Here is a 13,281-nt window from a genome sequence, read left to right as displayed (position 1 = left end):
GAGACACCATTTCAGAAATAGAGGTGGGTCAATTGACCAGCTCCCTGAACACAAGAATCGGTATGCCATGGCACCTGCGATTCCCAGGAACACCCACCTTTTGGCCCAAAGTATTTTGATTTGTCTTGTGGTGTCCTGGCCAATATTGTGATCCATGTTGTGCTGTAGGCTGTAAATCAAATCAAAAGAATACCACTGCTTGGGGTAACTTCACTTTCAGTGCTGAAACATGGGGCAAATGGAGGGAGCTCAGAGCTTCCAGGCTCTCTGCTGCAAGACTAGAAATTTAGAGACTGGAAATGTAGATAATGGTCTTGTACCAGTGTACCTCACATAAAAATTTGGCCTGCTTTGTGCTTTTCAGCACTCTGGGGTCTGTCATTTGGCTTTTTTTGTTTATAAACTAACACCTCTCACACACACATTGGTAACAAGGATAAAATATAGAAAGTGGAAATGATTTAGTGGAAACACTCTCTCAGAGGTGTTAGCATTAAATGATAACAGTTATCAATGAAAGAAAAAGCAATTTTCTGAAACATTATGCCAGAGGTTACATACCATGAAACTGCAGCTTATCTGGTCAAGTAAGACTGAATGACAGGAACAAATTAAAGAAATTAAGCCTATCAACATCAAGAGGAATAAGAAATTATTTTAGAGCATGTTACTCTTACTGGTTTTAGTGACAGTAGAAATAAGGCCATAATGGCCCCCACCCAGCTGCTCACTCACTCCCCTCTCCTGGGGAATGGGGAAGAGAACTGGAAGGGCAGAGGGGTAAAAACTCGTGTGTAGAGACAAAAGGCAATTTAATGACAAAGCAAAGCTGTGTTCACAAGCAAAGAAATATAATGAATTCACTGCTTCCCATTGGCAGACAGGTGTTCAGCCATTTCCAGTAGCCATTCACAAGGGCTGCTGGGGCAGAGCTGAAGTAGCTCAGCTGGGAGAGCATCAGACTGAAGATCTAAAGGTCCCTGGTTCATCCCTGGGCTTCAGCAATGATTTTCTCCCTTTGACTTTTGCAGAGCCCATCTGCCTTCTTCCGTCCTGCCCTGGCCCTCCTTGCTCCTCCAGCTCTTGCCACAGCACTGCCCATGCCCTGTACCTGCAGATCTGTGGGTCAGAAGGAGCCTTCTTCTTGCACCACAAATTCCCGCCTCTCCCTGGGCAGGAATCTCTATTCAGTGCTTTTTTGGGGTGGTGTCAGCTGTCCCTCCTTCTAATCAAGAATCAGAATCTCTTTTTTGTGATTTGTCTGCAAAGACCCTGTCTCTCTCCTCTTTGTCATTCTCGATGGTGCACAGACTGCTCCCCTCATACACCTCCTTGCCTGGACCTCAGTTCCCAGACCGGAGCATCCTGACCACGGTCCCCCCCGGTCCCAGGGCTGGGCACTCTCTGGAGCTGAGGTGTGAGTGGCAGCATCCTCTGTCTGGAGGTTTGTCACAGCTGGGCCTCTGATGTGCCAAGGACAGCTGGCAAAGCCGTGCTGAGGTTCGTCCCCTGGGGAGCGTGGGCACCAGTGTTGTTCAGTCACACGCTGTCCTGAGCAGAGTTTTGTGCCTCCCCGCTTTGCCCTCCTGCTGCAATGTTTGATGAATCACAGACACGCTCCTCTCTGGGCATCAGCAGAGAGATACAAGCACAGGGGAATCTGTCTGAGGCCCCACATGAACATCCCTCTGCATCAGTTCCTCCCTGCTGCCAGGGCACAGGTCAGGACAGAAATACCAGCAGTGGCTCCCCTGGGGTCTAGCTTGGAAGTCACCAGCCATCACACTGTGACTCCCAAACAGCCCCAGCTCAACCCCTGAATGTCATTTTTACTTTCCAAATGTACCTTCCTCTGCATTTCCTGAGCACTGCACAAGCTGCTGTGCTCTCCATCCTCGCAGCCCAGAGCCAGGGCTCACAGCACAAGTGTCCCAACTGTCCCCCGTTTCCATACCCAAATATTCCAGGGAAGGTGGGTTTTGTTGTGACTGAGAACAACTGAGAGGAGAGGGACAGACTGCCCAAGCAAAGTTACTGTCTTTTCAGCTTTGAGAATGAGCTTGAAAATGTTTGGCTGCAGGGGTAGTGCCTGCATGACTGTCACTGCTCCAAAAGAGTCCTTCTAGGTACTCGGTGAGCAAGAACAGGAGAGTCATTGATGAAGACGGGCTTCGGGGACCCATGTGCCTCCTGACCATTGCGGGAGGAGATCTGTGGGCCATCATCACCTCTGGGGCCATCTGGAGTTTAAAGGGCACCTTGACCACCTTAGGGTTCACTTCTGCGGGGTCACAGCCCAGGACTTACCCTGATTGGCAGCTCTGTCATGGCCTCTGCGCTGTGGGACCAGCCTGGCCCAGGCAGGCCCTGGGGGAAAGAGCAGCTGGGAGATCTTGGGGTGAAGAAATGGGCACTGGGGTGCATCATGGGACCTATTAGAGGGCCATTTTGACTAGAAACTGCCTGTGGCAAAGCGGGATGGAAACGTCTCTGTCAGCAGGATTATTCCACAGGGACCACGGGCTCTACCAGCCCCACAGCCTGACCTCAAACCTGTTGTCCCTGAGACAAACCCCTTCCCCACCGCCATGTCTTTGTTCTCTGCTGCCCCTGAACAAACTCAGGAAGATTTCCTGATGCCTGGGCAGACACAAACCAGCTCCCGGTCAAAGTCCACTGAGACTTTTAATAAGAACAAATATGATGCACAGTGTAAAAACGGGGAAAAAATGGAGGAAACTCTGGGCTGTTTCTGCTGCCCATGGGCAAAGGGAGACAGTTCCCCGGTGCTCATGGCTCTCCCAGCTGCACAGACCCCTCCTCCCTCCCGGCTGCACCCACCTGCACAGCAGGGATGGGCTCTCCTGGCCGGGGGCTCAGGGATTGCTGTGCACCCAGCTCTGTCACAGCCTTTGTGTCCTCACAAGGATGTGCCAGAGAGATCTCTTCAGCATCATCATAGCCCATGCTCCCCGGGGACAGGGACGAGGTGTCTCCTTCAGCTCCAGGGACCCCGGCACTTCTCTGGGAGCACAGGCTGCCCCCTGCAAGCAGCAATGCAGGACATTGCAGTTCACCCCATGGGGTCTGTGCACCACCTTCCTCCCTGGTCCTCACCACATTCAGCTCCTTCTCCCACCCTTCAGTCCCTCCATGGGAAGCTCCTGGGGCAGGTTCCCCCTTCCCAGGAGGTTTATGTCTCAGTACAGCAGCAACTAGGGTGTGAGCAGGGATGGCACCCCAGGAACCAGCAGCGCTGAATTTCCCTCTCACCTCTGGGTGCATCCCTGGGTCCTGCTCCCTCCTCTGGCACCCTGGGCATTTCCCAAGCTCCCTGTCCAGGGGCATCGTCCTCCTCAGGATGAGAAACCTCCCTGGCATCATCATAGCCCTCTGCTGGGTCATCCCCATGCGGAACAAGAACATCTGAAAAGAGAGGGGAGCTGGTGACAGTGAGAAGATACATCCTGCAGAGCAGAGGATGGGAGGCACTGGTGTTGGCAGCAGCACAGGAGACCCTCAGGTCCTCCCCATCTGACAGTGAGACTCAGTGACACCTCTGTCCATCACTTGTCTCAGGCAGATCAGCCCCTTCCTGCTTCATTACCTGGTGCTGATCCCAGACCATCCTGCTCCTCACGGTACCCAGGGTAGGGCTGCAGCCGGGTCAGGGACTGCTCTGAAGAGGAGCCTGGAGAGATGCGCAGCGGGTGTTAAGGAGCGAGCCCACTGACCTGGTTCGTGGCCAGTGCTGCTGGGGAAGGGGGACCCACAGAACTGGGGCTGCATGGGGAGGAGGGCTGGGAATTCACCCTGCTCCCCTGGGACAAGCTCTGTCTCAAAGGTGCTCCCAGAGCTGCCTCAGGACAGCTCATCCCTCACTGGTCAAGTGGGGTGCAGGGGCAGGAAGAGAGGGGCTGCCCAGCTGCGATCAGCAAAGCTGGTTGGGAGGAAGCTCCTCTCCCGGGCCCAGGACCTGGGTGCTCTCCCCACAGACCACACAGCCCCAGCACTGGGATGGGGCCAGGGGAAAAGGTCCTGCAGATGTGCCCACACCCACCTGAGCGACCAAACCTCGCCTGCTTCTCCCACGCTGGGCTGTAACCGATCTCCTCATACACGGCCTCGGGGAAGAGCTCCTGGGCTGTCCTGGAGCCTGGGGACAGAGGCAGGGCTGGCACAGGGACAGGCAGAGAGGCGATGGGACCCCACTGTGTTCCCCCAGACCTGTTCCTTGGCCCAGCCCAGGACTGCTCCAACAGCACAGCCCCACTGTGCTGTCCAGGAACAGCTGCCACATCCCCAGTGAGGGCCACATCACTGTGGAGATGATGTGGGGCAGCATCACCCATCATCCCCTTGGAGACAGTGCTCAAGCCCCTCTGGCCCCTGGGTCATACCCCCTTGTCTGACCCCAGAGCAGCTCCCGTGTTTCCCTGCCACCTGGAGCTGACGCCTGTCTGCCCCATGAGTCCATAGTAGGGCCCCAGCCTTACCAAGGGCAGGCGGGGCTGGGCGGAGGGTCAGCCTGGGGCCTGACACCGTGGAGATGGGCCCTGCTGCTCTGTGTTCCTCCTGTCTTCTCATTTGCCCCAGCGCACCCTCCAGCACTACCCAGAGCACTGCCAGCCTTGGCCATCTCCCCCAGGATAACATATCCCCCAGGATAACATTTCCCAAAGGATCACATCTCCCCTAGGATAACATTTCCCCCAGGATAACATCTTCCCTGGTCCTGCTCTGCCATTTCTCTCCTTGCCCCATCTCTTGCTCCCACCACCTCTGGGCTCTCTCCACCCCTTGCTGCTGGTGCCCGATGGCCAGACAGTCAATGAGGTGCGTGGGACAGGTGGCAGCACACAGTCTCATCCCCTCAGCTCTGCTTGTGCCCCTTGCTGACCCCCCGCAGCACCCACAGCCCTTCCAGGAGGCATCACTGGGACCTCTGTGGAAGGACCCACCTCTGCGCCCAGCCCTAGCTCTGAGCACTTGCCCGGCCAGCAGGGCCAGGAGCAGGCAGAGAAGGGCCCCCAGGATGATGCAGATGATGACGGGCACTGAGATCCTCCCATTGACAGTCGGACGGCCCCGGGTGGGATCTGCATGGGCAAGAACATGGAAGAACAGCACCAGCCCTGGGAGAGGTGGAGGCAGCACAAGTCATAGAATCATAGAATCATTTCAAACCATCGAGTCCAACCACAACCTAACTCTAGCACTAAACCATGTCCCTAAGAACCTCTTCTATATGCTTTTTAAACACCTCCAGGGATGGTGACTCCACCACTTCTCTGGGCAGCCTGTTCCACCACTTCACAAGCCTCTCTGTGAGGAATTTTTTCCTAATATCCAATCTGAACCTTCCCTGGTGCAACTTGAGGCCATTTCCTCTTGAAATGGCCTGACCCCCATTGCACAAGGCAGCAAGAGGGTAAGTGACGGAGAAGCTTCCACCGTGCTGAGTGAATTACAGCCCTCCTCAACCCCCACACAACCACCCCAGTGCCTCCTCCTGGGAGTTTCACACTCCAACAAGGAGCCCCTTCCACCCAACTGTGGGTCAGAGTCTGGCCCTGGGATACCCAGCCCTGGGGGGAGGACAAGTTACCTGCTTGGGGTGGGGATGCTGCTGTCCTGGGTGCAGCTGCAGAGGAGGAAAAGGAGATCTGGGCTGAGAGGGTGGGAGTGCACGTACCAGGGAGCCTCCCCTCCACACACCCATGTGTGTCTGTAGGTGTCCCTGACACATCCTGCCCAAATTGCCCCTCCTGTAGTGCTAGAAAGGGACCCAGGACAGGGCCCGTGGCCTCTGCTCTGGGTGGCAGGCAGGGTGGCACAGGCAGCCCAGGGGATGGCCCTGGAGCTGCAGGGCCCCACGGGCAGTGGCCCAAGGACATCCAGTTCCACCGAGGCTGCTCCCTGCGTGGCACCAGGCTGCTGCACCCCACAGGAACATTCCTGCTCTCGGGAGCTCAGGGGCTGTGCCAGGACCAAGCGGGTGAAAGGCCTTCCCCAGCTCCCTGCCAATACCCGAGCAAGGGGTCCCAGCCCCAGCTCACCCGAGCAGCGCACGGCAGCATCTTCCTTATGCCGGCAAGCACGTCCGTCCCCAGGCCGGGCCCAGCAGTCCTGCAGAGACGACTCCGTCCCCCGGCACTCCACCCGCTCCAGCCAGATGGGGCCTTGCCCCACCCCAAAAGCAGCCTCACGCAGGGCAGACACCGCGGGGCCACAGCCCAGCTGCCTGCACGCCACCTGGGCATCCCGCATGTCCCAGGAGTCATCGCACACTGTCCCCCAGGAGCCGTGATGCCAGAGCTCCACTCTGCCCGAGCACCCGTCCTCGCCTCCCACGGCACGGATCTTCTCCCTGTCTGGAGAAGGCAAAGAGCTCCCATGGCACTCAGACAGCAGAGCCCTGCCAGGCAAGAGGAGCACACAGAGGAGCAGCTCCCTACCTGTGCAGCTGGTGGAGTTGGGGCACGGGGCCAAAGGCTCTGGGGGCATTTCTGGGCGCCTCCCTGAAGAAGGAAACACTGTGGTGAAGGGGCTGGCTCGGGGATTGTGCAGAAGAGAGCGGGGCTGAGCTCTGCTCGTGCCTGTGTGTGCCATCTTGGTCACAGAGCAGCAGGGGGTGTCCATGGAGGGGAGGCTCCTCTGAACCCCATCTGGTCTCTGCTGAGACCTCACTTGCAGATGTCACTGCCTCCCTCAGGCACTGCTGGGTGGCAAGTGCTGCTGGACGTGTGGGGCTCTGAGAGCTGTGGTCACGTTTGTGCCACCAGCAGCAGAAGAGTCTGACATGGAAATAAAAACCCCTCCAAGCTCTTTCTCTGCATTTGGCTGTGCCCAGAGGGGAGCAGAAGCTGGGGTGACACTGGTCCTGAGTGGCTCACAGTTACCATTGCAGGTGATGTGGGTCTCATCTCGCAGGTCATCGCATGACTGTGGGTCCCAGGGAGCAGAGGGACACTGCCAAAAAGAGTTGTTTTTCTCCCCACACTGCACATAATCCAGCCAGGCAGGGCCAGACACACTGCCAGAGTGCAGGACTGTTTCCAGGGATCCTCCGTCCCCACAGCCCAGCTCCTCGCATGCCAGGGACACCGTGTCCAGAGTCATCGAGTTGGAGCAAACACTCCCCCACGTCCCGTTGTAGAAAACCTGCAGGCGCCCGGAGCAGCCGTCACTGTTCTCCAGTCTCAGGGCCACGAACTCTGGGAGGAAAGGCAGCAAGAGGAACAGGCTGGTCTGGGGCTGTGGGAGCCAGGACACCTCTGCACTCCCCAGGCCCCCAGGCAGGCAGGGCAGGGCCAGCAAGTCCCCCTTGCAGCCAGGGCAGAGAGAAGTCCCTGGTGGACACACAGCCCTGCTCTCCCCACTCACCCTGGGGGACAGCTGAGCTCCCCAGGGACCCCAGTGAGACTGAGGGCACCCGTGCATGGGTGTCCATAGGCCGGGCTCAGGCAGGGGCTCAGCCAGGGACAGCCTTGGCCATGCCCGGCTTTCCCTGCATCCCGGCCTCCCCGGGAACCATCTCGGCACATCTCCCAGCACAGACCTGAGCAGATGACACCCGCGTCCTCTTTGTGCCTGCAGTCGTGCTGCCCCCAGGGCCCGGCAGCACAGTCCCAGAGAGCAGCTTCGGACCCAGAGCAGTTCACACCGTCCAGCCAGATCTGCCCGGAGCCTTCCCCGAATCGAGCGGAGCCGGCCGCCTCCACCGGCCCTCCGCAGCCCAGCTGGTGGCAAACGACGGCGGCATCAGACAGGTCCCAGCCATCGTCACAGACGGTCCCCCAGCTGCCCTGGTAGTAGATCTCCACTCTCCCTGCGCAGCGCCCGGACCCGTTCACCAGCCGGACCCGCCGGCTCCCTGCAGTGGGGAGAAACCCCAGGTGCTGTCAGGGGGTGTCTGCCCCCCACCCCATCATCTGGGGGCTCGTGCAGCACCGCTCACCCCAGCAAATGACTCCCACGTCCTCCACAACCCCTCCCAACAGCAAACCCCCGGGCAGGGAGGTGTTGCAGAGGGTCAGGCTGGCCTCGTGCCCTGCGCATCGGACCCCTCGCAGCCCCACGGGGCCCGTCCCTCGCTCAGGCTTTGGGGGGTTGTAGGCTTTTTCTGCCTCTCCACACCGCAGCTGCCGGCACACCACGCTGGCCTCCTGCACATCCCACTGGTCGTCCAGGACTCTGCCCCACGTCCCGCGCTGGAAGATCTCCACTCGCCCGTCGCACCAGCTCCCTCCGCCCACCAGCCGCAGGGACGCAGAGTCGGCTGGGCCTGGGGACAGCAGAGGAGCCACAGCCATCAGCGGCACCGGGCAGCACGGCAGCCTCCAGGGAGGAGGGCAAGGGGGGATTGTCCGACCAGACAGGACAAGATTGAGCCCTGTGCTGACGAGAAGCCAGGGCAAAGCCCAAGCCCTGTCTGCAGCTCACAGCCAGGTCTGCTGCTGCTGGGTGGTGGGATGGGGCTCTGCAGGGCTCTCTGTGGGGATGGGATGTGGCTGTCTGCAGCCACAGGGATGGCGCAGAGCCCCACCGACCTGTCCTGGGCTCATCCTATGGAACACAGGCCTGGCAGTGGTGCTGGGGCCTGAGGCGCTGCCCTGGGGCCAGGTGTCTGCCTCTGTTCAGACCTCAGCTCTCCCAGAGCAGAGCGGTCAGTCTGAGCAGGGAAAGCCCCCCAGGGATCCTCCAGGGAGAAATTCAGCCTGGTACTGCCATGGGACCCAGCTTTGGGTGGCCATGTCTCCCACAAAGGGAAATGGAGCTAATGCACCATTATCCCAGCACTCACCTGAGCAAATGACAGCAGCGTTGTTCCCGTGGGAGCATGGGGAGGCCCCCAGGGTGGTCACTGGGCACTGTCCCAGGTGGGCTTCAGTTCCCTCACAGTGGAACAAGTCTCTCCAGACAGGGCCGGTTTCTCTCCCAAAATACTCTGCTCCAGGAATGGACTCAGCAAACCCACAGTGGAGTTGATGACACAGAACGTGGGCATCTGAGAGATCCCAGCGGGAGGCACAGAGGGTCCCCCAGGTCCCCATCACCTGGACCTCCACCCTCCCCGCACACGCTGTGCTGCCGTTCACCAGCCTGAACGCTGTGTACTCTGGGGACAGAGGAGGAGAGAGGGTGGGTTAGTGCTTTTGTAGCCTCGGTAGCCAGTGGACAGTCCAAAGGGACAGATGCCTTTCTTCTCCTTCTGCACAGTTTTCGTGCTGCAGAAAGTCCCATGATCCCTCCTGTCCTACACCCACTCAGCACAGTCCTTGCTCTGTTCCCAAACCCTGGCACAGCCCCAGTGTTCACCACCCCACCCCGAGTCCTTACGTGTGCAGCTGACAGCAGCGCTGTTCATCGGGGTGCAGGCCTGGTCCCGGGAGGGCCCCGTGGGGCAGGAGGACAGGAGGGACTCATTCCCCACACACTGCAGCTCTCCATCCCACATGGGACCAACCCTTTCTCCAAAGTGACCTCCTCCAGACACAGGCAGGGCCACGCCGCACTGCAGCTCCCTGCAGACCACGTCAGCAGCTTTGGGGCCAAAGTGGGAATGACAAACAGTTTTCCACTGGTCCCCATCACGGATCTCCACACGTCCTGAGCAGCGGCTCTTCCCTTCCACCAGACGGACAAATCCTGGGAAAAGAAACATCAAAAAACCTGGGAGTTCCCAGACCCTCTGGCAGTTACATGCCCACATCCCTCATCACCTCCAAGCAAGCCGTGGCCAAAGTGCCCATTGCACATCCCAGAGGAAGCTGTTGGGGGAGTCTTGGTGACACAAACATATCCAAGACTCCTCCTCCCCTTGTCTACACCACCAGAGCACCCGAGGTGTGTGTCTGCCACACACTCACAGCCACAAGTGCTGCTCACACAAAGGGCTCCCACACAAGGTCCTCTGTGCTGCCTGGCACGGTCCCCCCAGCACCGCAGCCGTGTGAGCAGTTGGGGTCCAGGAGAACTGGCCCAGATGATGATGAAGCTGCAGCTGCTCAGCCCCTGCAGAGCTTGGGCCAGGCAGGACCATCATCACCTGGGTGCAACCAGAAGCGCACTCTGCTCCCAGGACTGTTCCTGGGGTGTTGGGAGGTTCCTTTTAGGTGGGAGATGTCCCAGAGCACAGAAATGGAGCAGCTGTTATCATGGCTGGCGCTTTCCAGAGCCCTCCGCTGCCTGCTCCAGGGGGTTGTTCTCATCCAGGGACACCGTGCTCTGCCCAGGGGTGCACAGGTCCCAGGCCAATGGCCAGGCAGGGGACAGGAGACCCGCATGTCCCCCTGGCCTCACGCTGCCTCAGAGGGTGACAGCAGCACGGACGAGAGTCAGTAAGTGCTGGCAAAGACTCCATTTCATGGGTCAGTGTGGGGAGCTGTGGGCAGGCAGGAGGGGTTGGGCAGCTGGTCAGTGCTCCCTGCATGGGGTCCTGTCCCCACAGGGCTGTCACAGCCCCAGGGACATCCCAGGACCAGCCCTTGCATGCAGTGATACGGAAGAAGCAGCCAGAGTCAAGCAGCTGCCAAATCTTCAAGCCTCACAGAGCAGGACCACATGGCCGAGCCCTGGGCTTGGGCAGCGAGGGGCCATGTGCCGCCTGCTCCTCTGCCCAGGGCCCAGCGCTCGTGCTCTCTGAAAAGTCCCTCCAAGGACATCGATGTACACATGTCCCTGAGGGGGAACAACCCAGCGTGGCCAGCCATCTCATGCTCTTCCTCCAAGGCGTGGGTGCCAAGCAAGTCCCCCTGTGGTGTTTCCAGCACAGGGATTCTCAGCCTTGTTGGCTGGGCACTGGCAGAATGGGTGGGGACCAGTGCAGAGCAGTGGACACCCCAGGGCAGGATGGAGGATTCACATGCAGCCCAAGACACTGACTGAGGCGGGGCTGACACACCGAGGCAGGGGCAGTTCGCCCTGGGGTTGGCTCCCTCTGGGCTTTCCCCAGGGACCTGTTAAAGCAGCAATGACCGTCCCAGAAAGGCAGCTTGACCGACATCACTGGGCCCTGCTCCAGCATGTCTGTTGCTCCCTATGGCACAGCCAGGGCCCTCCCCCATGCCAGCCCCAAAGGTGGGAACAGGCTGACCCCTTACCTGAACACGTCACTCCAGCATCCTCAGAATGATCACAGTTATGTTTACCCCATCCTGCATGTTTGCAGTCAGACAGGGTAGATTCAGTGCCTCTACAACCGACATCATCCATCCAAATGGGGCCAGATCCTGCCCCAAAGTGTCCATAGTGGTGAGCTCCAACAGCAGACCCACAGCCCAGCTGCTTACAAACCACTGCTACATCGTTCATGTCCCAGCGGTCACCACACACGGTCCCCCACTGTCCCTGGTGTTTCACCTCCACTCTCCCAGCACAGCGCCTGCCGCCATCCGCCAGCCTCACCTCTGCAGCACCTTCAAACACCAACACGGGATGAGTCAGGAGAGCACCGAGCCCCAGTGCTGCAGGTCTGGGGGAACCTCCTGCCTGCACTGAATCAGATGTACCAGGGTGGGAGCCCCCTCCCCTCCAGGCTGTTCCCAGAGAAGTGTGAGGGTCCCTTTTGTTCCCACAGCTGTGCAAGGCTGGGGGTGCCCAGGTCCAGCACGTCTGGGTCATTCTCCATTTCACCACACAAGGCAACTCTTCCCACCCTAACAGCCACCCACCCCCCACCCATGCCCACCCACACACTGCCCAGCCCTGCACTGGGCACCCGCTGCCCCAGACCAGCACCCCCTGAACAGTCCCGTGTATCCAGGGCTGCAGCTTCCCCTGCAAACCACCTGCCCCAGCACCATCCAAACCCAGCCCAGCCCCAGGGCTTTCCCTGTTCCCACTGAGACCATCCACAGGATCACACATCCCCTCCTCTCCTGGTGTCAGCCCAGCCCCTGCCCTGGGCCAGGCCCCCCAGGAAGGACGTCTCCCTACTACAGATGTCCCCGTCCTCTTCTCTCTGCAGGGCACAAACTGCCCTCGTGGGGTCAGGGCTCCCCTGGAACAAGGGGCGCTGAGCAGCACACAAACCCTCTGGGGCACCCCAGAGGTTGGCAGTGGCCTGGGGATCTCTGGGTGCTGCCATCACCAGTGAGGCCACCACTGGCTCCAGAGGCAGAGTGCTGGGAACAAGGGGGTCCAAAATGGCACCCCAGGACAGGGTGTCTGTGAATCCAGCCAGGCACAGGCTGCCCTGAACACTGGAGCCCTGGAAAAAGAGATACTCTCTCCCACCCAGATAGGCACAGGGAAGGACACAGGCTCCATGGATCTGAGCACCTTCTGCCCCTTGTCTCAGCAGCACCTGCAAAGAAACCCCATTCCCAGACAGATCCCCATGACCACACTGGTACCCGCTGGCCCTGGGCGGTGGGACAAGGGAGTCAGCACTTACCCCTGCACAGCTGTACCCAGAGGAGCAGCCACAGCGTCTGAGGGGACAGGAGTCCCTCTGTGCCCATCCTGAGCCTCCTGCCCTGATGGCGCATCCCTCTGTGCCGCACTCCCTGCCACAGCTCCAGGGACTCGTGGGAACAATGATGATGGGAGGGCAATATATCTCTGCAGATGTCCCCCAGCTACAGGAGGAGCCAATCGAAGCAGCAGCACCTTTTTAGACATTATCGGGAGCTATCTCCCCTCCGACACAGCCCAGTCCTCCAATGAACTTCTCCAGCGCCATTCATGACCATATATGAGGGACGGCTCTGCTGCAGGTGTCACATCACTGTGCTGGTGGAACGTCACAGGACAGGGCCGGTTGTAGTGGGGCAAACTGGTTTTTTATTCCTTGAGCCCTGTGGTGTGGACCAGGAGCACCGAGCATGTCCTGTGAAAGTCACATCCAAGAGCTCAAGGTGAGAGTGTCCAGCCACTCCTGTGCCATAAGACTCATGGGGCTGGGACTGCACTGGAACTGTGTCAGGAAGGGAAGGAAACAGCCCCTGTGACAGACCCCACAGTGCTGGGAGCAGCAGCTGGGAAAGGGCCTTAGCCCAGGGCAGAGCCCCATCCCAGGAGCGCTGGCTCACCCACCGCTCCCTGGAGAGCCCACGGAAGGTCCCTCGCAGGAGCTGGAGCTGGGACACGTCCCTGTCCTGGCAGCAGACGTGCAGCCCAGGGGCTCAGACGCGTCCCTGCCTGTCAGTGTGTCACTGAGGGGCCGTTATTCCCCACGGGTGGATCAGAGCTGCAGCCTGCAGGTGCACAAACCACAGCCCCCGCGCTCCCCCCGCGGCGCCCGGGCAGGAAGTCTGTGGTTTCCTCCGGGCGCCG

The 13,281-nt window shown here is 59.5% G+C and overlaps 1 protein-coding gene and 1 non-coding gene across 2 annotated transcripts; one reads left to right on the top strand and one right to left on the bottom strand.

Annotated features, from left to right (window-relative positions):
• Positions 1–931: 931 nt before the first annotated feature.
• On the top strand, positions 932–1,004 carry TRNAF-GAA (transfer RNA phenylalanine (anticodon GAA)). The gene has a single exon. It is a non-coding gene; the product is annotated as a tRNA-Phe (tRNA).
• Positions 1,005–2,790: 1,786 nt separating this feature from the next.
• On the bottom strand, positions 2,791–12,467 carry LOC135999585 (scavenger receptor cysteine-rich type 1 protein M130-like). The gene is made up of 14 exons (XM_065653148.1): positions 12,401–12,467; positions 11,106–11,420; positions 9,343–9,651; positions 8,807–9,121; positions 7,961–8,287; positions 7,562–7,876; positions 6,903–7,217; positions 6,459–6,509; positions 6,060–6,374; positions 5,609–5,644; positions 4,962–5,099; positions 4,061–4,156; positions 3,274–3,426; positions 2,791–3,044 (listed from the first exon to the last, which is right to left on the bottom strand). The coding sequence occupies exons 1-14, from the start codon at positions 12,465–12,467 to the stop codon at positions 2,791–2,793; spliced, it is 3,006 nt and encodes a 1,001-aa protein (XP_065509220.1).
• Between the last annotated feature and the right edge of the window lie 814 nt (positions 12,468–13,281).

This window comes from Caloenas nicobarica, chromosome 29, assembly GCF_036013445.1.
Source record: "Caloenas nicobarica isolate bCalNic1 chromosome 29, bCalNic1.hap1, whole genome shotgun sequence".
Lineage (NCBI taxonomy): Eukaryota > Metazoa > Chordata > Aves > Columbiformes > Columbidae > Caloenas > Caloenas nicobarica.
Note: the sequence above shows the minus strand (reverse complement) of the source record. Positions and strands in the feature narration are given on the sequence as shown.

Excerpts from the sequence above, each read along its gene's own strand:
- LOC135999585 (XM_065653148.1), bottom strand. The coding sequence starts at position 12,467 with ATGGGCACAGAGGGACTCCTGTCCCCTCAGACGCTGTGGCTGCTCCTC. Across the intron at positions 7,877-7,960 it reads CGTGGGAGTCATTTGCTGGG|GGAGCCGGCGGGTCCGGCTG; the intron begins GTGAGCGGTGCT and ends TCCCCACTGCAG. Across the intron at positions 6,510-6,902 it reads GACCCACATCACCTGCAATG|AAATGCCCCCAGAGCCTTTG; the intron begins GTAACTGTGAGC and ends GGAGGCGCCCAG.